We start from the raw sequence: 25,936 nt of genomic DNA, 5'->3' as shown, positions 1-25,936 counted from the left end.
TGAAAAGAGTAGGGCTTGTTTTCCCTTTTCTATTTCAAACCAGTGTAGCACCCTCTACCTTAGGTATGTGCTAGTATAGGTTTTGGTGTAAGCTGCCAGCGCAGGTAAATTTAGGCAGGCCTATGCTGTGAGCTAGGCCTGTTTGTTTTGATCTGGGGACAGGGGAGTGGTTTAGTGTAGCAGTGGGTGACTGACATGTACTTCAGCTCTTGGGTGCCTCCTCTGTTTCCAGGGAGAAGGTTCTGGAAAAGGGGCAGGGTAAGAGAGCTGGAGTGACATGGGGTACATGTGAGGAGCTCTGACCAATCCCCAACTATGATTGGCAGAGGGCAGGAATCCTACATATACCCATGGTCAGCCTGCTGGGGGAGGAGTTGTCGGCTGGGTGAACTGGATGATGGAGTGTTAGACTGTCGTGTCTGAGGGAACCCCCCTTTCTGGGGGGGTTACCTCAGGTAGGGAGCTCAGGAGCTGGGAGGGAGCCTCTCCTTACACGGTCATGGAGAGGTGTCCTGAAACAGGAGCTGGAGGAGACAGTTGGTCCGCACGTCCGGAGTAAAGTCATTCAGGAAGGATCCAGGACAGGTGTCGGTGAGTGGAAAACACAGTGGTAAGCTCTGGAAGAGACATGCCAGGGGAGCTGGATGTAGAGCCTGAGGGCGAGACTGTGGGAGTTTTGTCTCAAGTCGCTGCAGCCAGGAGGGCTGGCAGGATTTGCAAGTCGGGCTTGCTGGGATCAGTAGTCCATCTACATTTATTCTTCTCAAGTAAATTGGTTGCTGCCACAAAGTGGTACTGCAGGCCCCCGGCCTACAAAGAGCTATCAAGTAAAGACACTGAGACTTATTCAGAGTGAGGCCTAGTCATGTTCTGATGGTGTGACAGGAGTACTAAAGTTGGACATTGAAGTAATGTGCTGGAGGAAGTGTGCTGCCTGGAAGAAGTGTTCTGAGGTAAAAGGCTGTAAAGTTTTGGGTCAGCCATCTTGTTCTGCTGAGAAGTGTGACGCAGTTACTATTATTCTACAAAGTACAATTTATCCTATGGGCTTCCCATGTCCCCTTTCCCCAACCAAGTTCAATCCCCTAATAAAAACAACAAAAACAAGCAAGAGACTATTCATTGACTGAGAAGTGTGTCTAATAGATGTCTGGCAGCAGGGTGAAATGTGTGGAAGCTGTAACACGTATCAACCCAGCGAGGCCATCGCTACACCAGTGTATATCAGTTCAATGCACCAGTGTGAACTGCTCCCATTCACGTACTTTATTTTTTACAGTCCTTGTGCTGGCATACATTGAAAGAAAATGTGCCAACCTATCTGGTGTCAATTGACCCTTTGTGCCGTTCCAGATTCAGAATCCATTTCTAGATGGAAATGCGGCCCCTTATTCCATGATTTTGTACTCTGCATGTAGGCAGGTGCAGTTAACTGCTTTGCCACTAGGTGGTTCCGTATCAGAATAGTGTCTGGCACAGAAGGAAGGGACATTAGGTGCTAGGCCCTCTTAGGTAAAGCCCTCCCACAAGTGATGTCAGGGGTATATAAGCTAGAAGGAGAGGGACACAGAGTCTCTTGGGTCATGGGAGCCATACACCCTACATATGTAGGAATGTAACCTACAAACACGGGCCCTGGACAGGGCAAGAGGTCGGGTGGAGTGGACCTGTATGCAGGAGTAGCTGGCTGGAAACATTCTGTTCCTTAAAGCGGAGTTCCACCGAAAAATTGAACTTCCGCTTTTCGGATTCCTCCCCCCTCTGGTGTCACATTTGGCACCTTTCAGGGGGGAGGAGGGAGCAGATACCTGTCTAATACAGGTATTTGCTTCCACTTCCGGCAGAATCCGCGGCAATCTACGCCATGTCCGGCCCCTCCTCTGCAGTCCCCCCCTGCTGTCTTCTGGGAGACACACGGGTCCCAGAAGACAGCAGGGACCACTCAAAACACGCAGCGTGTCTCCGCTTTAAGGAGGTGGGGGCTAGGGCAGATTAAAATAGGCCTTGTAGGCCATGCTTGAAATCCATCCATGTGTGGGGAGGTGCAGCGTGGTGTGGTGGCTATAAACACTCATGGTCCAGATGATAACAAAACTGCATTGTAATTTAAGTCCAAACAAACACAATTACCCGGCAGGAAGACCACCCGACCGGGTGCATCCACAGAATGTTTCAGAGAACAGTGGGGTAGATTTACTAAAACTGGAAAGTGCAAAATCTAAAGTAGCTGTGCATAGAAACCAATCAGCTTCCAGTTGTTGTTTTTTTCGTCAGAGCTTAATTGAAGAAGCTAAAGTTAGAAGCTGATTGGCTATAACACACAGCTGCACCAGATTTTGCACTCTCCAGTTTTAGTAATCCAACCCCAGTGTGCAGCAGGTCTTGGATGCTCCAACAGCACCTGTCTTGGGGAATAGAATGTGGCCTGGCCGGTCTGTGCTCAAACAGGAAAGCATCCAGGAAGGTTAGTGTGTCCCTGCTCTTTCCTTACTCATCTGGAAACCTCTTCCTACCTCTAAAGCTGCGTACACACAGGCGGACTTTTCGACAGACTAGGTCTGGCGGACTTTGACGGACTTTCCGAATGAACGGACTTGCCTACACACGATCAACCAAAGTCCGACGGATTCGTACGTGATGATGTATGACCGGACTAAAACAAGGAAGTTGATAGCCAGTAGCCAATAGCTGCCCTAGCATCGGTTTTTGTCCGTCGGACTAGCATACAGACGAGCGGACTTTTCGACCGGACTCAAGTCCGTCGGAAAGATTTGAAACATGTTTCATTTCTAGGTCCGTCGAACTTTTGGGAAAAAAAAGTCAGCTGGAGCCCACACACGATCGAATTATCCGACAGGCTCCGGTCCTCCGGACCAAGTCTGCCATAAAGTCCACTCGTGTGTACGCGGCATTATACTGTCCCTGTCAGACGAATAACCTGTCTCTACACTACCCACACGCAAAATGCGTACCAAACCAGGGAGCCAGGGTCTTCAGTAGACACTGGTTGAGGCAAGAGGGCCGCCAGAGTCCCATGGGGCAGCAGCATCCAAGCTCCCCCAGAGACCCAGGAAAACATAGAAGAACCAGGTTCCTCTTGACTTTTTCTCCCTCCGCAATGCTGCTGTGGTTGAGCACCACCTCCAGTAGAGAAAGTAGACTGCACCTGCCTAAACCTGTATGTGGCTGCTTTACTGGAGGAATCCTGGGAGAGGTGTACGCAGCTAGAAAGTGTCTACAGAGAACACAGTCCTATGAGTACTTCTGACCCAGGGCAGAAGAGAGACTGTAGAGAGATGGCCATGTACTTTCACTTGTAATTAATGCGGACTGTCCACAATATGTGATTGACTGTGTACGTCAAGTGACTGGAATGTATGTCCCTGTGATGTGACTGTCTTTCCATTCCCTGAAGAAGTGCAATGCAGCTAACTATCGTGTGGCTATTTCTTCTTTTGCATATAAAGGTCTATGTTGAGGAGTAGGGTACAAGATGGCAGAGGGGTCAGTCTCAGCAGGTGGGATTGTGCTCTAGCAGGACTGGAGAAGGGTCGGGAACTTGTGCTTGGCACCAGAATCGGCCAACTACGAAGACCCTTTTACATGCAAACTCCTTTGCAACTTTGAGCTACAGCAGGCTTAGAAAGAGCATGTTGCTCCAACCAGAGAGCACATGCTGATTATTAGTTTTACAGGCTGAGATGTAGGGCTATTCCAAAATATTATTCTTCTGTCTATGCTACATAATTCTACATACTTTTCATAACTTTACATAATTTTCATATTTGATATACCTGTACATTTTTTAACCTTCTCAATGAACGCTCCCTCATTTTCCAATAAAGAAAACCCTCCCTAATCTGAAATTCTCACCTTGGTCATCACATATTGTTGTTTCTCCACTCTATTTTCCATTCTCCTGACAGGTGCGGTTTTCAGGTCCAGACATTTTGAATCCACCCCAGCACTCGAAAAACAGTTCATCACCCACAAAATACTTTGCTTTTCGCGGTTCAAACTCTCCACCTTCGAACATGACTGGCTTGGGACATTCAACAGCTCTAAAAGATCAGTAATATAGAAGAACATGTGAACTGTATTCAAAGGCACAGGTGGAAAGTGATAGTGTAAGGAAACTGCGCAAAGACAGGTAGTGACAGCAGAGAAGAAGACAAGCAGTGAAACAGAACAGGAGTAAGATTCTTGGTTCCATATCCTAAATGCTATGTCTCCTTCTGTATGGCCTTCCACATTTTGAACTGCAAGGATTTTGGTGAGGTATCTGTCAAACCAAAAAGCCATGGGGCAACATTTCAGGCCTTATATGCAAAATATAGGACAATGGTAAGAAAATCAGTTTTTTAACAAAGGGTCAAGCCAAAGGATTTTGGGGATTAAAAGGACCCCCTTCATCTGGGTTTCAAGCTTTCAGGTGATAGGAATGCTCAAACTAAAGAGAACTCTGATACGATCTGGAAACTTTCTGAATGGGAATACTTGGATTGTAGATAATTCTCATTTAAAGGAAATCTTGATATTGGTGTGCCAAAATAACTGCTTGTTTTGACTGCAAATTGACAGCAGACAGAGGACTCAGGGATGCAGACAGCATCTGCCACGAGGAGCGAAGTGTGGCCTAACCCAAATGGGAAGCTTCTTGAAGAGGCAAACGTAGTCCCTGCTCACCCCACCGGAACCTTGCGCTACCACCGTCCTTGTCCAATGGGGAACCTGTCCCTCATTTGTCCCTAACCCGTCCACTCACATACAGTAACCCAGGGATCAGAATGTTAAAGGGTAGTTTCACCTTTACAGAAAAATCTGTATGATGCACTTGCACTGGATCCCCCCCCCCCCCCGGTCCCGCTGGCCTGGAGTCCGGTGATCACCCGTTCCTGTCACATCGGATAACCACTTTACCGATCTGGGGATTAGATATCCCCTCAGCTTAATCTCCTAAACGTACCTCGTAAATGTACGTAAAGAAGGCATTCTAGTTGGTCGGCGCCGTCACATGGGCGACACCGACCAATCAGAACCCACGTAGCCGTCCTGTCAGCACTGGCGAAGAGGAGAGAAAGCCGCACGGATTTCAAAATCCCGGACCGGTAAAGCGTCTATACAATGTGTCAGAACGGGGGGTCGCCTGACTCCAGGTCAGCAGTGACCGGGCGCGATGGGGAGGGGGTCCAAAGTAAGTTCACTTTACTGATTTTCTGTAAAAGTGAACTTAAACCGCCAGGGTCACATGGGGTATGTGCATTCAACCAGATCACTGCCCAAGCAAGGAAATCATAGAGGAACACAGCTTCTTTTAACTTCCTTTCCCATCTGCATTGCCACTGTGGATGAGCGCCACCTGCAGTGGAGAATATAGACTGCACCTGCCTACATGCTAAAGCAACCCCACCATCTTTTAAAGCCACTCTGTTTCCTTCTTTAAAAAATGAAAAAACCCAACACCTGCAAAAGAAGACCTGTTATACATAGCTGTGTTTATGTCCGTTTCTCAGATCTTCACAGAGCTGTGGCCTCTTTACATCCAACACACCTCCAGGAATACCTGGTTCCCGGGCTCTGGTCATTACACACATTAGTGATGTAGGGGTTGACAGATGGAACTACAGTGTGCAGTCAGGGATACAGGCATCCAATGCTCCTGGAGGTACCAGATGTTAACATTCTTCAGGTGGCTGTTGCTCATAAAAAGAGTAAACCCCACGGGTCCCTGTTTGGACCATACCGTATGTTCTGCTTATTAGCTCTACGTAAGTTTTACAGGATTGGACACTTCCTTTCTTTGTTATTATACATATTTACATTATCTCTGAGGTTTCCTATTAGATTTATTGGTCTTTTTTAGACATGCTGACGCATTCGCCCCTGAAGAGTGGTTTTTACCATGAAACGCATCGAACCTATTTAGGATGCAGTCATGACTTCAATTTACCATGTTTTTTTATATTCCTACAGTTTTAATTATTATTATTTTTTACTCATCAAATGGAGCCCTATATACCGGCCGCTGGTATGTGCTTTGACACCAACACATTATGTGTGTGTATATATATATATATATATATATATATATATATATATATATATATATATATATATATATATATATATATGTATTCATGTTTTGTACATATATGAATTTTGCATGTATATATTCTGTGCTAGATATATTTCCTGACAATTTTTGTACATATATGAATTCTGCATGAACATGTTATGTGCTAGATTTACCTTTTCACAATAAATACGCCTATTCATTTTATGGTCTGTCATATGCTTCATTCAAAGTCCCGAACTTTTCCTCTTAGTAACCAATATAGGGACGGACACACGTCTTTTGTGCCTCATTCAAAGCCCCGTCCATTTTTTCCTTTTATGCATAAAAAGAGTAAAGATCATAAGAAAAGTTGGTGGGACGGGATAAAGTCTTCCTTTCCTTCACAGATGGGGTGTTTTTGCAAATAATAGAGTCTCTTGAAAGCTGCCTTTAGTTTAGAATGTTCTACAATCTGTGTACTCCTATCCATGGAAATTTAGAGATCTTACCAACATCATCATTCTCTATAGTTCAAGCATTCTTATCCCCTGAACCAGCCCTGATGAAAAGGTTCCTCTATAACCCTAAGAAAAAAATTGGCTTGTTGCTTGACCTTTTATCAGTAAACAGACCTCCTAATTTGGAGTTTACCATTGGTCTTACGCCCCCCTCCCCCCCTTTGTTGCATATTTTTTATAAGACAGGTGGAGGCAGGCAAATAAAAGTAGCAAGCAACAGCAGACAGGGAGTCAGGCAATTAAAATGGCATTAGATACGTAGTGGCACAGCACAGAAGGAGACAGTGGCACATAGGAAGGGGAAGACATAGATACGGCACAGGGGTTGGGGTGGAGAATGGCACCGGAGGAGGCAGGTACTGATGCAGCACAGAAGGGAACAGAGGCAACACCCAGGAGGAGTCAGGTAATGACAAAGCACAAGAGGGGTCAATAGGTGACAAAGCTCAAGAATAGACAGTCACTGATACCACATAGGAGGGGGCAATGAGTGACACCGCCTAAGAAGAGTTAGGTAATGACACAGCATAGAAGGATAATAGGCCATAGTAAAAAAAAAAAGTAGTTACCTCTACATATAGCTTTGTGCTTTTCATTTGTCCATTTCCTATTCCTCTCGCACTCACGTGTAGCAGATGGGAATGGACACTTTCCTTTCGGACAGCTATACTCCACTTTTTCGCCATCTTCACTTATTTTGTAGGTGCCACCGACAATGGCCACTTTGTCAAGGTTACACTCATCAATAGGGGCAGCAATGGACACTGGAACAAGAAAGAGTGTGTCAATGCAACAGTGACTGAAAATGTGACTGAAAATATGAATCAATACAATATAAGCAATGGTTTAAATTAAAAACCATCTGCCTAGCCAGGATTATTTCTAGTGCCTTAAAAAACCCAATGAGAGCGGTAAAATACTTCCTGTTATCTGTTAGGAACTCCATCCAGCACGCTTATACCTTGCTTTCCCCCGAGCTGGGCAGCCATTCATAGCCTCTATGTCATATAGAACCTGCTCATGGCATTCAATGTGACGGATCTAACACCATACAGTATATGAAGACTTAGTCTTGTTTAACCACTTCCATACAGGACATTTTCACCCCCTTCCTGCCCAAGCCAATTTTCAGCTTTTAGTGCTGTCGCACTTTGAATAACAATTGCGCGGTCATACAACACTGTACCCATATGAAATTTTTATCATTTTTCCCCACTAATAGAGCTTTCTTTTGGTGGTATTTGATCACCCCTGCAGTTTTTATTTCTTGTGCTATAAACAAAACAAGAGTGACAAGTTTGAAAAAAACACAATATTTTTTACTTTTTGCTATAATAAATATCCAAATTTTTTTTTTTAAACAAATTTTTTCCTCAGTTTAGGCCAATACGTATTCTTCTACATATTTTTGGTAAAAAAATATTGCAATAAGCATATATTTATTGGTTTGCGCAAAAGTTATAGCGTCTACAAAATAGGGGATAGATTTATAGCATTTTTATTATTTTTTTTTTTTTACCAGTAATGGCGGCAATCTGTGATTTTTATCGTGACTGCAATAATGCGGCGGACACATCGGACAATTTTGACACATTTTTGGGACCATTCACATTTATACAGCGATCCGTGCTATAAAAATGCATTGATTACTGTATAAATGTGACTGGCAATGAAGGGGTTAACCAGGAGGGGGCACTGTAGGGTTAAATATGTTGCTAGGGAGTGATTCTAACTGTGGGGGGAGGGGACTCACAAGGGGAGGAGACCGATCGGTGTTCCTCTGTACAAGGAACACACCATCGGTCTCCTCCCATCTAACAGGACGTGGATCTGTGTGTTTACACACACAGATCCACGGTCCTGCTCGGTTACCGGGCAATCGCGGGTGCCCGGCGAACATCGCGACCGCCGGGCATGCGCCCCGGGACCCAAGCGATGCGGTGAGCGTGCGTGCGCCCCCTGGGCTGCCTGGAAGGCTGCGCCGTCATATGACGGTGGCCCAGAACAACAGCTGCGCCGTCCCGCCATCATATGACGGTGGGCGGGCAGCAAGTGGTTAATAGTGTAGCGCACCCCCTCAGCCATTGGTGAATTTGGCCCTATTCCCCCAGTTAGGGCACACACAGCATTTTCTCCTTTCTTTTGCTAGCTCAAAGAAATAGTCTAGGGGTGTCTTTTTTAGGATTTATAGAAACATAGAACTTGGATGGGGGTGAAGGGGCATGGGATACTGCAGAACTGGATGCTTTGAGGACTCTTCTCTAGCTTGCTGAGCTACAAAAAATGTCCCACAGAATCTATTGCTGGCAGAAGAGTAGGGCTTTTCCCAAATGGACCAGGATAGAGCTGCACACAGTCGCTAACTTCTAGGACCAGGGTCAATTACTTACATGGCCACAGGATCATCGGTTGCCTCCTTCCGATATCAACTGGGCCCTCTCCAGTGCGGGAGACACCCTCACACCGCCAAGGGACAGCTGGACACTTCTCTTCCAACTTCCTCCTGGTACTATCTCCAGTGAGCTTTTTTAGACCCAAACGAACTCCAAAAGTATGCTTTTTCGAATAGGCCCCCCACCTGAAGCCTCAGCTGGAACCTTGATGTCTTCTTAGTGGCACCTTCACAGGGTCTCCTGCAGCAGGACTGGACCCAGGGACTCTGCTGCTTTGCCTCAGGCCCCAGTCTATTTTATTTTCACCACCTACTGGGCACACCTCCCCAAGGGATTGGCTGGAGACCCATAAATATTCAGGCTGCTTACTCTGTTCTTCCTCCCACTATAATTCTAGAGTCCTCTAGAATCATGTTTTTCAACCTTTTTTTAGTCAAGGCACCCTTTAAAATTATTCACAATCTGATGGCACCCCAATGTAAACAGCTAAACTAATAGTTTTACATAATGCAGCCACATCCACACACGTAGGACACCCAATGTTAGAGGTGAGTTATTCTTCCATAGCAAACACACCTTTGCACACTGCTATTCCAATGTTTCTCTTCTCCCTCAGTTTTTCTCTTTCACTCAGCTAGTGTAACCCCAGTGCTGATGGAGAGGGGCAAACAAAGATGTGCAGGGGCCCAACTCCCCCTTATCAACCAATCACATCATAGGTTGTTAGGACGCCAGCAGCTAGAAGGTTGTAATGGTGCACCATGAAAATCTGTGGCTTTATGTAACTTAAAGGCAGTCTTGATCCCTCTGCTGGCTTGCATACAATTTTTTGACAATAGGTATTTTGCCAAGGCACCCCTGAAGCAACCCAAAGGCACCCTGGTAGAAAAAAGCTGCTCTAGAATACAGGGTGAAGTAATTAGAGCAGTAGCCTGTGATACACTGAGCAGACCTAAACAATCAACCCCGGCTCCAGAGGAGCTAAACTAAATTTACCTAGCAGCCTACTCTACACTGGGAGGGTGCTACAATAGTAAGGTATAAGATAATTACGGTAATACATATATTCCGAGCCAAGGGACAAGTTCACCCAGATACAGGCTCTCACTCGAGGAGGTGGATGCCTTATTGGGAGTAATCTACGAGACGCTAGAGATTAAAGAAGAGCAGACCTCCTTGTCCCAACATGACCAGATGTATCAGACCCTGAAAGAAGACCGAAACAGGGTATTTCTGGTACACAGTGCACTGGTGGACTCTATTAAAAAAAGAGTGGAACCGGAGAAAAAATTGTTTTTTCCCAAAAGTCTGAAGAGGAGCTTCCGTTTCAGTGAGGATTCTACCTGTGTTTGGAACAAAGTGTCAGGAAAGGGTCCGTCCGCTGGTAAAATATATCATTTGGCATGCAGTACTGGGGTCCACCAGCAGGTGTCTCCTGGCAGTTTGGAACTGTCAGGGGAAACTTTCCCTGCTGGTGTTATTTCATCTTTTGGCCGCAGTACTGATGTCCACCAGCAGATGGATCCTGGCAATATGGAGCAGACAACACTCCCTGCGCTCAGGTGTTACATGAAGACAATTATTGTCAGTCCCATAAATACCCAGCAAGCCCTCACATGCTTGCCTTGGTATCTCTCTCCTTGAGCCTTGACCCTGTTACCCGATCCTGAGCCTGCATCTGACCCTGTTCCGTGCTTATCCTGACCCGATCCCTCCAGTGTTCCTGTACCCTTTCCTTACCCTTCAGCCCGATCCATCCACTTCCTGTCCTGTTGGTTCCCAGTTAGGGTTGCCACCTTTTCTTCAAGTCAAACCCGAACACTTTTGCGGCGCACAGCAATTTTTTTTACAGTATAAATTATACATATATTTTGCTACTAAATAACATTTTTAATCGTAGAAATAACAAGAGTCCTGCTTTACATCAGAGTCCACAGAGTTCCCCTTTTACATCTGAACTCACAGAGTTCCCTTACACTGTAAGGGGGGACTCTGCAGACTCTGATGTAAGGGAGAACTCTGGGGACTCTGACATAAGGGATGCTCTGGAAAACCTGATTTAAGGGGGAACACTGAGAACTCTGATGTACGAAGAAGACTCTGATGTAAGGGGGAACACTGTGGCCTCTGGTGTAAAGGGGAACTCTGATGTAAGGGGTGCTATGAGAACCCTGATTTGCCTTAGTGTACTCACTCAGAGGCAAGAGAGAGAAGAGGGGAGACTTCAGTCACAGACGGATGGATGGATGGTGAGCTCACTCACCCCTTGGCAGTCAGCACCTCTCATCCAGATGGACTTCAAATTTCCTGCCCCCACTTTCCTTTTCTGAGGCACAGCCCTGGGGATTGGAGTGTGGGCAGACAAAGAGGGGTAGGGGTGGGTTGAAGAGGTGCAGATCGAGCCCTCTCTCCTCTCCTATCTGTATGTGGGGGGATTGTTAGTGCTGGCTTTGGCCAGTGTGAAAGAGTGTAACGGACACTCTCAGCTGGGACAACTGCAGCCAGCAACCCTGCTGAAAAGCCATAGTCTGGTCTGAATAATGTGTCCGGGTTTCAGACAGTTCAAAACCCGGACACATGATTCCAAACCCGAACTGTCCGGGTGAATCCTGGACAGGTGGCAACTCTATTCCCAGTCCCTCATCTACTAATCTCCCGTGTATGACCTTGGCCTGGCTAATGTTTACGTTTCTGGAACATCCTTTGTCTTTCTGCTGATCTGCTGTGTATGATCCTGGCCTGGTTGACATCTGTGATTTTGGTACTGCCCCTTGCTGTATATACTGTTGTTGTTGGTGGGTTTGTTGAGTTGGTTGTGCACTGTTTGTATTTCTTATTTATCACCTATCTTTAATAAATGTCATTACTATTCACTTTTCATGCGTTTTTGGTTATCTCTGTGCATTCCACATAGTCTGGTCTACTAACTCACCTGACAGTATACCAAGGCCATCCCTGACCAGATGTGGCTGCACTGAGAAACCATCCTGGTACGGTGGGTGCGCAAAAGATGGACTTAAATGAAATAGTCTATTATTCTCTGCTGGCGGCAGAGGATAATGAATATTGCCGCCAGACTCTTAAAGATTGGACCAGTGACCAACTGCTGGAAACGATACGATCAGCCCATTTTCTAGTAGATCAGGGTCATATGTTATTTGAGGATGTTTAGCCTTTGATCCAATTATGTGCAAAGCCAGCCTTGTCATGCTTTCCTGACGGAAGTGATGATTTCTCCCCTCCTTTCAGTAGTGACCAGGTTGAATCCCTGGTATGGTTGTTAGAGGATGATCCGGCTTTTTTTTGATGAACATTATTCCTCTTGTTCCCAGCAGGTGTTATCTGATTACATTTGTTCAGTACAATCTCTGATTAGGCAGGCTGTATGTGAACCAACTTTTGTTCAACCTGTGTTACAAGCATGGTCAGATCTCCTGCATTTAGCTAAGTCACAGCAATCCAGCCCCGCCATTAGTCACCTACCTTCCCAAGAATCTTTCTCCCAGTCGCCCATGGCAACACCAGCTACAGTCCAGTATACACAGCTTCCCACTAAGTACTATTACCCAGTCTCTACTCACTGCATATATCCTGCTTTCAATCCACCTGCCTCTTCTCTTCCACCTGTAACAATCCCACAGACCCCTCCTCTAGCCACTGTTCCCTGGTCTTCCTTTTGCCCAGTTACATCCCTTCCTTACAGCCCTGCAATTACCTACAAGGCTGCGCTGGCTAAACCAAAAAAGAAATGAAAGTTCTTTCCTACCCACACAATCCTGCCAGTAACCCAACCTGCCTCCACACCAACCAACCTGTTCCAGTCTGATGTGCCCGCTTCCCAGTCTGATGTCTTGATGCCTGCCTTCCAGCCCAAAGTCTCAGTGCCTGCCTTCCAGCCTGATGTGTCTACCTTCCAATCTGATGTGCCCGCTTCCCAGTCTGATGTCTTGATGCCTGCCTTCCAGCCCAAAGTCTCAGTGCCTGCCTTCCAGCCTGATATGAATACCTTCCAGCCTGATGTGTCTACTTTCCAGTCTGATGTACCTGCTTTCCAGTCTGGTGTCTTGATGCCTGCCTTCCAGCCTGACGTGCCTACCTTCCAGTCAGGTGTGTCCGCTTTCCAGTCTTGATGCCTGCCTTCCAGCCCGAAGTCTCGGTGCCTGCCTTCCAGCTTGATGTCTCCACTTTCCAGTCTGATGTGCCCGCTTTCCAGTCTGATGTCCTGATGCCTGCCTTCTAACCCGAAGTCTTGGTGCATGCTTCCCAGTCTGATGTGCCCGCTTCCCAGTCTGATGTGTCCGCTTTCCAGTTTGATGTCCTGATGCCTGTCTTCCAGCCCGAAGTCTTGGTGCATACCTTCCAGCCTGATGTCTCGGTGCCTGCCTTCCAGCTTGATGTCTCCACTTCCCAGTCTGATGTGCCCGCTTTCCAGTCTGATGTCCTGATGCCTGTCTTTCAGCCCGAAGTCTTGGTGCATGCCTTCCAGTCTGATGTGCCCGCTTCCCAGTCTGATGTGCCCACTTCCCAGTCTGATGTGCCCGCTTTCCAGTCTGATGTCCTGATGCCTGCCTTCCAGCCCGAAGTCTTGGTGCCCGCTTCCCAGCCTGATGTGCCTGCCTTCCTGCCTGATGTGCCCACCTTCCAGCCTGATGTCTCGGTGCCTGCCTTCCAGCTTGATGTCTCCACTTCCCCGTCTGTGTCCGCTTCTCTCTCTGATGTCTGGGTACCCGCCTTCCAGCCTGGTGTCTCGTTGCATGCCTTCCAGCCAGATGTCTTGATATTGGTGTGTCAGCCTGGAGTTTCGGTGCCCGTGTGTCAGCCTGGAGTTTTGGTGCCCGTGTGTCAGCCTGGAGTTTTGGTGCCCGTGTGTCAGCCTGGAGTTTTGGTGCCCTTGACCCAGTCTGCTGAACCGGTGCCCTTGACCCAGTCTGCTGAACCGGAGTCCATTAAGCCAGTGCCCATTATTTGGCTTGCCGGACCAGTGCTTGGTGTCCAGCTCGCTGAGCCGGGGCCCGTTACCCAGCCCACTGGGACGGGGCCGTTACCCAGCTTGCTGAGCCGGTGCCTGTGATCCAGCCTGCCCTTACGGTGCTCACTGTTCGGCCTAATGTTGCAGAGCCTGCTGCCCAGCTCGAGGACCTGGAGCCTGCTGCCCAGCTCGAGGACCCGGAGCCTGCTTCCCTGCTCGAGGACCCGGAGCCTGCTTCCCAGCTCGAGGACCCGGAGCCTGCTGCCCAGCTCGAGGACCCGGTGCCCGCTGTCTGCTGTGATGTGCCCGCTGTCCGGTTTGAAGTACCCAATGCCCAGTCTGACTTGCCCTCATCTATTGTTCAGTGTGAGGCCATTAACTTTGGACAATTACTTCTAGTTGGAGCGTCCGGAGGCCGCTCCTTTGAGGGGGGGTACTGTCAGGAAAGGGTCCGTCTGCTGGTAAGATATATCATTTGGCGTGCAGTACTGGGGTCCACCAGCAGGTGTCTCCTGGCAGTTTGGAACTGTCAGGGGAATCTTTCCCTGCTGGTGTTATTTCATCTTTTGGCCACAGTACTGACGTCCACCAGCGGATGGATCCTGGCAGTATGGAGCAGACAACACTCCCTGCGCTCAGGTGTTACATAAAGACAATTATTGTCAGTCCCATAAATACCCGGCAAGCCCTCACATGCTTGCCTTGGTATCTCTCTCCTTGAGCCCTGACCCTGTTACTCGATCCTGAGCCTCCATCTGACCCTGTTCCGTGCTTATCCTGACCCGGTCCCTCCTGTGTTCCTGTACCCTTTCCTTACCCTTCAGCCTTATCCATCCACTCCCTGTCCTGTTGGTTCCCAGTCCCTCATCTACTGATCTCCCATGTATGACCTTGGCCTGGCTAATGTTTACGTTTCTGGAACATCCTTTGTCTTTCTGCTGATCTGCTGTGTATGACCCTGGCCTGGCTGACATCTGTGATTTTGGTACTGCCTCTTGCTGTATATACTGTTGTTGGTGGGTTTGTTGGGTTGGTTGTGCACTGTTTGTATTTCTTATTTATCACCTATCTTTAATAAATATCATTACTATTCACTTTTCATGCGTTTTTGGTTATCTCTGTGCATTCCACATAGTCTGGTCTACTAACTCTCCTGACACAAAGTGCCCAAAGTGGACGCAGCCTTTTCCCAGTGCGCCAAAACAACAAACCTCGCCTTTGAGGACATGGGTGTCCTTAGGGAACCCATGGACAAGAGGATGGAGGTACTGCTGAAAAGGTCATGGAAAGTAGCCATGACAAATCTAAAACCTGCAATGGTTACAACAATAGTGGCTCGTAATTTGGAGGTCTGGCTGGACCAATTACAAGGCCATTTGGAAAGTGGGACCTCCAGGAAGAAAATTTTGGACCTGAAGGGTCTGGTATGGATTTTGAGGGGGACCCCCACGCCATTTTTTTTTCATTTTGGTGCGAGGTTCCCCGTAATATCCATACCAGACCTGAAGGGCCTGGTATGGAATTAAGGGGGACCCCCACGCAATTTTTTTTTTTAATTTTGATTCAGGGTTCCCTTTAATATTCATACCAGACCCAAAGGGCCTGGTAATTGACTGTGGGGGGATTGCATGCCATTTTTTTTCAATGACTTTTATGTGTATTGCAGAGACCCGACAATTCATTTTAGCCGCGAGTAGTTTTAAATTACTTTTTTTCCTTTAGAAATGTCATTTTGCTCTCAGACTGTTCTAAACACGGGGAAAATGTGCTACTTTACAGGCATACTATAGACACCCCCCCAGGTACGAAATTGAAAGGAATATTTCACTTTTATTGTTTCACTTTAAGCATTATTAAAATCACTGCTCACGAAAAAACGGCCGTTTTTTAAAACTTTTTTTGCATTAATACATGTCCCCTTGGGCAGGACCCAGGTCCCCAAACACTTTTTATGACAATAACTTGCATATTAACCTTTAAAATTATCAATTTTGATTTCTCCCATAGACTTTTAAAGGATGTTCCGCGGCTTTCACACTTGCCGTGAACACCCCAAATTGTTCGCTATTCGACGAACGGGCAAACAGCCAATGTTCGAGTCGAACTCATGTTTGACTCGAACAGCCAGCCCATCCCTAGTGCACAGCACATAGAGTAAAGCAGTCAGAAAAGGGGCGTGGCCAGGCAGTGGATGTAGCCGGACACACTTACAGAGCTCTTCGCCGAAACTCCTACCACTTATCCTGGGAAAGTGCTTTAAACTGCTCCGTAAATGACTTACCGGTGATCGGAACACTCCCTGGTATCGTTCTCCTGCTGCTGCGAACCCGATGGCCTCCACAAAAAGACAAAACTCGGGCCGGTCTTCAGACAACATGGGCCTAAATGGCGCCGGAACACAGCGTACGGCGAAAGAATTACAGAGAGGCAGCTGAAAAGCTGTTCTCCATGCCTCTTTCAACGGACCCTGCAGCCTCTCTCAGTAATCCGGAGGATTCATCAGGAGGGGTCTCGGAGGCAGACGATACAGTGCCTTTGGAGGACAGCAATGGTGCAGCATTCTCATGGGACAATGTGAGTACTCCAGGGGATATCCCTACTAGGCCTCAGGCCTCATTAAGCCCCAGTGCGGAGGGAGAACCTACTCTGCGTGATATTTTTGCTGCTGTGAACACATGTAACATCTCTATAGCAGAGCTTACCACAGAGATTAAAGGGGTTAAAACAGAAATCACTTTCCTACGTCAAGATACACAGAAACTGAGGGAAAGAACCTCGGCCTTAGAGGGACGGGTGAGCTCCATAGAAGACGACATGGCGCCCATGCAAAGAGATCTCACATACAATAACCATTTGCTCTCTCAACATACGTCATGTTTAGAAGATTTAGAGAATAGAATGAGAAGAAACAATGTGAGAGCCATAGGTATGCCTGAACGTATGGAAGGGAAGAACCCTGTGGAGTTCATAGAATAGTGGCTGATCACTGCCTTTGGTAGAGAAGTGTTCTCCCCGATGTTTTCTGTGGAACGTGCACATAGGGTCCCGGCAAGACCTTCACAACCAGGTGCACCTTCAAGGCCCTTCCTATTTAAACTCCTAAATTACAAGGACCGGGATGTGATTTTACGCAACACTAGGTTGAAACCAACTGCATTGAAAGTTGATAATGCTAAAATATCACTCTTTCCCGATTTCTCTGCTGATCTCCAGAAGCAACGAGCTAAATTCACGGATGTTAAACATCGCCTCAGAGATCTTGACCTCAAATATGCAATGCTCTACCCAGCCCGTCTGAGAATCGAGGTACTGGGATCAGTACAATTCTTTGATAGTCCCTCTGCAGCTGCACAATGGCTTGACCGGGAGGAGCAAACAGTCCGTGAAAATCGTAATAGGCGCCCTGCTCCATCATGAAAATCGACCGAGAAGGCTCAGCTGTAGAAGACCACCATGTTCTTAATCTTTCCTCTGACATCATGTTCAGGCAGAGTTATCCGACTACCTGTTTTCAAAGTTCTACTTTTACTTGCGGCTATAGTTCAAGCTGTTGAGAAGTTACAAGACACTGCAGTGCGCTTCCACTGTTGCCCCCCAAGATAGTCTGGTACAGACCTCTGCACAGGTTTCAACCAGTTCACAAGGCCATGTTGGCCAGTTACGAGTTGTTTTTGTTTTTTTGTTTTTTCCTTTTTTGACACCTACTTTGGCTTTTTTACCATGGCCTCTTCTTCTTCATTTTACTTGATAATTGAGGACTTCATCCATTCTAATACAATGTCGGCTCCTCAGGAACTGACCCCCCTCCTGCGAATATCAAAATATATATCAAGAAAACAATTTGGGTGGATCCTTGGCACAGGGGGTATCTAGTGATAGTACTTTCTGCTGATACTGTAATCTCAGGGTATAATACTTCTTTTATTGTGCTGTCATTACAATGTCTAAAATAACTAGAATACTGTCCTGGAATGTGAGGGGCATTAACAACCCGGTTAAACGCTTGGCCGTGCTACGGTTGATCAAGCGGTTGGATGCTGATGTGATATGCCTGTAGGTGACTCACTTCCCCTCGTTGTCTACTCCGTCATTCGCACAAAGGCAATTTTGACATCAGTACCATGCCACATACTCTGTGTATGCGAGGGGAGTGAGTCTCTTGATCAGAAGAGGTACACAGTTTTCCTTACAGGAAGTTAAAATAGACCCTGAGGGGCGCTATATATTTTTACTATGCTCCCTTATTGGGACTAAATGTATCATAGCAGGGGTATATATTCCTCCCCAATTTCAGCCAATCAAGGGGTTAATATGGCGCACAATGGAGGTAGCCGAGTAAATATAACTAAAAATGGTGGGGGAAGGGGGTGGGTTGGGGGTTCCTGAGAGGGGGAACTTGATGATGGTAGTTAATGTTTCACAACAAGTTCAGGTATTAGTCCATGTAAGGATAAAAGGATGCTCAATAAATGGAAGGCAGCCAGTCTATAAAAGCTAGAAGAAGCTCTGGACAATAAAAAAGAAAGAAGGACGGCGCCCTCTAAGTGCAGCATGTATGTTAAAAATATTTATTACAATAGATAAAAACATTTGCTAAAAACCAGCATGTAAAGTAGTTTCATCCGCGTGCTCTCGGGGGATGTGGGTGTCACGGGCCAGTGGGGGGGTTCCTGGGATGTGAGTCCTGTGACCTGGGTCCTGGTAGCTGTTCCGGTGGTGCCGAGGGTCCTCAGAGCCTCCGGGCGGCCAGAATGTCAGTCATGGATCCTCCTTGGAGCACCGTGCTGACCTGCATCTTCACTTCCGGGAGCGGGGTGAGGTGGGCGGTGCTTCGCGTTCGGCGCATTCGTGCTCCTTAATCAGGCTATGCTGGTGGCCATATTCAGTGTGGGAATTTATACCATAGGCACTGGGAGGGGTGGAGAGGTAATTGAGAGGAGGGCGGGACTATGTATAATGATTGGGCGCGTAGGTAACCATGGAGATGGGGTGTACACAATGTGGAAGGGGAGTGAAGGGAGACGGGGAGTGGGCGGGGCGGGGAGTGAGGAGGGGGGAAGAGATATGCAAATGAGTATGTTGTGGTAAGAACATATATATGTGTGTATATGGATCATGGGGTAAGGAGAAGGCGGTCTATATGAAGAGGAATGTTGTATTGATCATAGTGGATGGGAACAAAAAAAAAAAAAAAAAAAATATATATATATATATATATATATATATATATATATATATATATATACACACATATCTATATATATACATATATATTCAAACTTCAGGTGGGTTACCTTCTTTTCTTAGCCCTTTAGTCAATTCGTAGCACCGTCAGGGTGGACTCCCAAACTTCCACCATAAATCAATAAAGAAAAAACATGGACCGATGCTTGATGCAAATGTTTACTTGAAAATTCCAATCATACAAAACTTGAAAGTGCAGATGTGCAAGCTACTGTACAGTATCGAGCGTGAGTCGCTCTTCATCAGGCTTCTCTGGCTGTGTGTGGAGAACCCGACATAATTTTCCTCTCTTATCCCCACCCAACATATCACCACACATGTATCAAATAAAACCATTACCATTACTGATTAACTACTTAAAGCCTAAAAGGTTAACCCTCACTGCATAAAGATAATCATGAATGACATTACAGTTACATACACCAAATATATTTACAAACAATGACTTCATCTGTCCTACAATGTATCATACTCTTTTTAAACATAATCTCAAAGTCAACAAGATCTCTTATTATCAAAACATTTTTATCTATGCATTAATAAATCAGCAATCCTTCCGGTTCATAATAATCTAGTCTCAGATTTCTTAACCCATTTCCACTGTTGACTCTGTTGGCTGATTTCTCAAACGGGAATTCATTCCATTGAATCTGGAGAAGATGTAAAATGTACATGTCATATATCGGATCATTACACTACCCTGCATCCACATCCTATAAGAATAGGTATAGATCATAATCTCTATTCATACCATCCGGGTATAGAGACTGTAGTCTATTGATCCACCAAACTTCACGTTTCCTCAGTTTCAAAATCCTGTCCCCCCCTCTTTTGTCACAAGATATTTCCTCCAACACCATAAATCACAAATCGGTATCTCTGTGTCCCATCTCAGAAAAGTGACGTGACACAGGGAGACCTGACTGTGGATGTCGGATCGTACTGCGATGTTGCGCAATGCGATCCTTGATTTTCTGGGTAGTCTCACCTACATAGATGAGATTGCACGGGCATAGAAGGATGTATACCACGTAAGATGTCTGGCACGTATAGAAGCCATTAAGTGTTACTCTATTTTTAGTTGTAGCATGAATAAAGTGATTTCCCTTTAGCATCAAATTGCATTGAATGCAGTTAAGACATGGATAACAACCCTTTCTTTTTCTGCCCAGAAATGTTGTTTTTGTTTCCTGGGTATCGGATCTAAATTCAGATCGCACAAGGGAGTCACATAAAGTTTTATTGCGCCGATAAGCTTTCATGGGAATTATTCCTCTATCTGCGGATATGATCGCTTTAAAATTGGCCAATGTCTCCTCACTAGATTAAAGATCTTCTCGCTATAACAGTGGAATTGGAAAGTGAATGGTATCCTAGATCTAGTTGACCGATATTTTTTGTAATTACAGATTTTAGTTGGCTTTATAATCTTATTAAGTTCCTGTGTGATCAGACCATCCGGATAGCCCCGCTCTCTAAACTTACAGCACATCTCTTTTAGTCTATTGTCCCTCACTACAGGGTTTCTCACAATCCGTGTCACCCTAAGAAGCTGGCTTCTGATAATAGAGCCAAATACATGGGGGGATGGTAACTATCAAATCTTAAGAGTTGGTTCCTATCGGTAGGCTTAGTGTACAAATCGGTCTCAATCCGTCCCTGTTCAATATAAACTCGTACATCCAAAAAAGGAACCGAACCATCACCAACCTGCATTTTAAATTGAATATTAAGAGAACAACCATTAATCATTTCATCAAAGGCTTTCAACGATTCAATGTTGCCCCGCCATACTGCAAAAATGTCATCAATATAGCGCCACCAAGTGGCGCAATACCTTGGAAAATTCTCATTAACAAACAACAGGTAGGACAATGGATATAATAGACTTAATAACCCACACGCGTAGCCCTGAAGATGTTTGTCCATGATGTTCTTTAAAATGTCTCGGTACGCTATGCTTGTCAATGCCCTTCTCTACAAGGTTACGATGCTCATCAAACCTTTTGCGGAGCGGGCGTATAGTGCGGCCTACGTATAGTAGACCGCAGGGGCATGTGAGGCAATAGACCACATAATCTGAACCACAATTGAAGAAGTCGGGATGACATATAGTTTACCCTTATGATGGAAGTCTTTTTGTCTATGTGTAACATGGGCGCATGTGAGGCAGAGGGGCTTCCTACATTGATACATGCCTTTGATGTTAAAGAAGGTTAACGGGGCACTGACGGTGGGGCGTGCTGTTTTCACTTTGCTTGGTGCTATTTATTATATTCTTAGCCCGTCTGTAGGTGACCAGTGGTTTATCACTTATGGTGGGTTTTAGATGCGGATCCTCACACAGAATGGACCAGTGTTTGGTGAAGATCTTTTCCATTTGCTTAAATATGTTGTGGTATTGTGTCACAAATCTGACGGGTTGGGTAGTGTCGTCTGTACTTGTTTGTCTCTTGTCCTTCGCGTTTTCACTGAGATAGTATTGGAAGGCATCTTCTATGATGTGGTCTGGGTAACCCTTGTCTTTGAATTTGAATTCTCAGCCAATCTCCTGACAACATTAGCTGACTATACGTCCCGATATCCAGGCATACCAATTTTGGCTATAGGGGATTTCAATAATTATATTGATTTGGAAAAAGATAAATTAAGTAACAGACCGGGGGATAATGTGCAAAAAACATGGAAATCCACACCGTTTGCCCGCCTTCTTTTGGAGATGGGCCTTGCAGATGTCTGGAGAATGCATAACCCTGACGCTAGGGTTTATTCCTGTCAATCAGCCTCAATAGGAGGCCTGTCGCGTATAGATTTAGGTCTGGGTAATGAATATATGCTGCCTATGGTTGTCTCTTCACAATACCATGTCAGACAGACGTCAGACCACTCCCCTTTTACGACTGACTTACGATTGGGAGCAGTCAGGGGCAAGAGTTTATGGAAGCTAAACCCTTTCTGGTTATCGCTTCTGCCGGATCCTGATCCGATTCCGGAACTGATAACCAGCTTTTTCAGACAAAATATTGGCTCAACAAACCTGGCGAACAAGACGGTATGGGAAGATGGTATGGGAAGCCGTTAAGGCATATCTACGAGGACAATTTATTAGAGAGATATCTCATATCAAAACAAAAACCAAAGAATGGGAGAATCTAGTGATGGTAGAAGCCCAAAAATCAGAGTCACTCTACACAAATGACCCCAATGACAATACTAAAAGGGTGTGGCTGGCGTCACAAGCTATGCTTAACCAAGTATCACTGCAAATTGCAGAGAACAAAAGATTCTTTTTGCAACAAAAACACTTTGAAGAAGGGGAAAATACGGGTCACATGCTAGCGCTCTTGGCCAAATCACAAGCACAAGGTACACCCCGTAATGACACACAAGCCATTATAGACATTTTTAGGGATTTCTTCCAAGATGTATGTTCCTCTAAAGTACACCCCTCCTCTGAAAACATTCACTCATTTTTAGACAAATATCCCATACCCCGACTTTCAGTTCCAGACATGAACTCACTAAATGCCCCATTGACAGAAGAGGAGCTTTTGGAGGCACTGGCTCATACACAAAATGGGAAAGCACCAGGGGCGGATGGTTTACCATCTGAAGTCTATAAACGTTACACTGCACAACTTATACCAATATTGCTGTGAGTCCATAATGAGGCCTTTAAAACTGGAAATCTCCCCCCTCTATGAACGAGGCAATCATCATAGTGCTCTTTAAAAAAGGGAAAAATGCCCTGTCCCCGGACTCATATAGACCTATTTCATTGCTTACATTTGATGTTAAGCTGTTGGCCAGAGTTTTGGCCAGCAGATTGGCCAAATGTATCCAAACAGTATTACATAGAGATCAATCGGGTTTTATACCGTCCAGGTCCACTGCCCAAAACCTACGTAGATTATTCCTCAATCTGCAGCTGCCTACTGACAACCCAGGTAACAGAGCTATCCTATCTTTAGACGCAGCTAAAGCTTTCGATAGCATGGAATGGCCATATTTATGAAAAGTATTAACAAGATCTGGGGTAAGCCCCTCTTTTTTGAATGGGCTCAGTTGTTATATAATGCCCCATCGGCGAGAACACGTATTAACGGGAATTTATCTGAATCGTTAAGACTTTTTCGGGGCACACGGCAGGGGTGTCCTTTATCACCTTTTATTTTGATAAAGGACACCCCTGCTGTTTGCCCTGGCCCTTGAACCACTGGCTATACACATCAGAGCCTCACAAAATATCACAGGTTTCTGTAGGGGATCAAAACAAGACGTAATTTCTTTATACGCAGACGACACTCTGATTTATCTTGGGGATACAGATGGTTCTCTGAAAAATATGATGCTTTTAATTGCGGATTTTGGAGGGCTGTTGGGATTCAGCATCAACTGAAATAAATCAGTAATCATGCCTCTAGACCCCCTATTATGACCCTTGCCAGACTGTGCAAGGGACATACTCAAAGTGGGTGAATTCCACTATCTCGGGATACAGGTGACACCAGACCCGAATCAATATCTTACTCTGAACCTAGCTTCCCTGCTACAAAAATTCCGTATGAAATGTTCTACGTGGGTGAAATTACCATTATCGGCTAGGGGGAGGGCAAATCTAATAAAGATGGTGTGGGCCCCACAACTTTTTATGTATTTCATAACACACCCATATGGATCCCTCATAAGTGGTTTGCTCAAATTGATGCTCAATTCAGGGACTTAATATGGGGCAACAAACCTGCTCAAATTAGCTTACATATATTACAATTAGCCAAAGATCAAGGCGGCCTAGCAGTTCCACATGCTAGATTTTATTTTATAGCTGCCCAGATCCAGCATCTAGGCGATAGGGGAAATAACAATGTTGATGATCCCATTAGGTCCATATTGGTACCCGAGGGCTCTTTATTCTCAGCGCTATTTCACTTAGAGGCGGGATTTGAGCATATTGTGCAGACTTTACCCACAATCGTGCTACTGAACACTCTGTGGGGATACGTCAGGTCGGCTTTGAAAATAAGAGGCCCCTGTCTATTCACACCAATATGGAAAAACAAATATTACAAAGAACTGAATAAACTTAAGGATTTTCACCATTGGGAAATCTGGGGTGTGAGGTATATTCCACAGTTGTTCAGTGGTACCAAATTTAAATCCTTCAAGGATCTTCAGGACGAATTTGCCATACCCAGAACACAGTTGTATCAATACTTACAACTCAGGCATGCCATACAAAGTGAAACTAGGATATCTTCTCTTACATCAGTGACACACCCCCTGATGGCAGATGTTCTGCTAACAGGAGACAGGAAAGGTATGATCTCGAGAATATATACGCTAGGTTACTACAGTCAACACATGATGCCTCCAAGTTACCCAGTAGGAAAGGGTGGGAAAAAGACCTAGGCCCTATTGAATGAGAAACATGGGAGATGTGTCTAGCTTCTGCCCCACTAGTCTCTGTCTCAACATCACATAGATTATCACACCTTTCTTATCACACCATTCTTGCTACACAGAGTATATAGAACAACTACCAAATTATATAAATGGGGAATCCGTGACTCCCCAATATGTCCAAAGTGTAGCAGACAGGAAGGCGATTTATTACACATGATGTGGAAATGTCCAAAACTCTTCCGATACTGGCAATATGTCTTAACCACTATCTCTCAAGTATTTCAATTCCCAATTCTGACTGACCCAGTTATCTGTCTGCTCGGGGCCTTGGCGGTACCATCGCTCTCACAGAATGGACATACGGCAGTGCTTCGTCTGCTATACTTAGCACGCAAAGCAATAGCGAGGCTGTGGATAACTCCGAGGGTGCCAACGGGAGAAAAATGGATAGCTCTAGTAAATAATATGTTAATACGGAAAAAAATTACCTACCAACACAGGAATGCCCATAAGAAATTTTACTCAATGTGGCAACCCTGGCTGGACACTCCGGGGTTAGGCCCAGCCCAATTGGTGAAAGATAGACTATTGCAGATGTAAATGCTCAGTCAAGGGGGAAAGTGCCAAGATGACTAGGTCAATAAAAGTTTGCATATTAACCGCTTACAGAGGAGCCATGGTGATTATCTATATATATTAAAGCATAGAAAGGAACCATAATAAATTGTATTGTTATCAATCCAAATCTGGTTTACTGTTACTAAAATCTATATAAATATGATTATCGATTTGTGTACTAGAATATAATATTTCTCATGATAAGAGACACACAGCCCAGATTGCTAATGCATGGATTTGAGAAATGTAAGCTTTATTGTCACATTAATCTGATTTGTACTCAAACAGCCTACTGTTCAACATGTAAACTTATGTGATATATACTGTCTATTATCTGATATGTCTACCGCACTGGAATGTATTGGCTGAAAAGATATAGTGTCTGGCTGTATTGTTATTCGGTTTTTCAATAAACTTTATCTGATTTTAAAAAAGCAGTCAGAAAAGTGCAATATACAGCATAGTGTACAGGGTGCAACAGTCAGGAGTAATATAAATATACAGGATTTGTAAAGCTCCAACAGTTTGCGCAGTGCTGTACAATATAAAGGGAGACAGTACAATTAGAATCCAGTTCAATACAAAAGGATTATGAGGGCCCTGCTCATTGAGCTTACAATCTAAAGAGAGCGGGAGGTGGTACAAAAGGTAATAGTTGTAGGGGATGTGCTGATAGAGGTGGCCGAAGTACGGTTCTTAGGTGGATGAATGAGTTATCAGAGATCATCTAAAGGTA

General features: G+C 45.4%; 1 protein-coding gene across 1 annotated transcript in view; it reads right to left on the bottom strand.

Moving 5' to 3' along the window:
- The window catches only part of LOC141108905 (complement factor B-like), a 179,825-nt gene that overhangs the window by 14,904 nt on the left and 138,985 nt on the right, over positions 1-25,936 (bottom strand). Inside the window, 2 exon segments of the mRNA XM_073600874.1 lie at positions 3,874-4,059; positions 7,143-7,337. Coding sequence (XP_073456975.1) covers positions 3,874-4,059; positions 7,143-7,337 — 381 coding nt within the window.

This window comes from Aquarana catesbeiana, linkage group LG09 (assembly GCF_042186555.1).
Source record: "Aquarana catesbeiana isolate 2022-GZ linkage group LG09, ASM4218655v1, whole genome shotgun sequence".
Lineage (NCBI taxonomy): Eukaryota > Metazoa > Chordata > Amphibia > Anura > Ranidae > Aquarana > Aquarana catesbeiana.
This window is presented reverse-complemented; position numbering and strand designations above follow the sequence as displayed.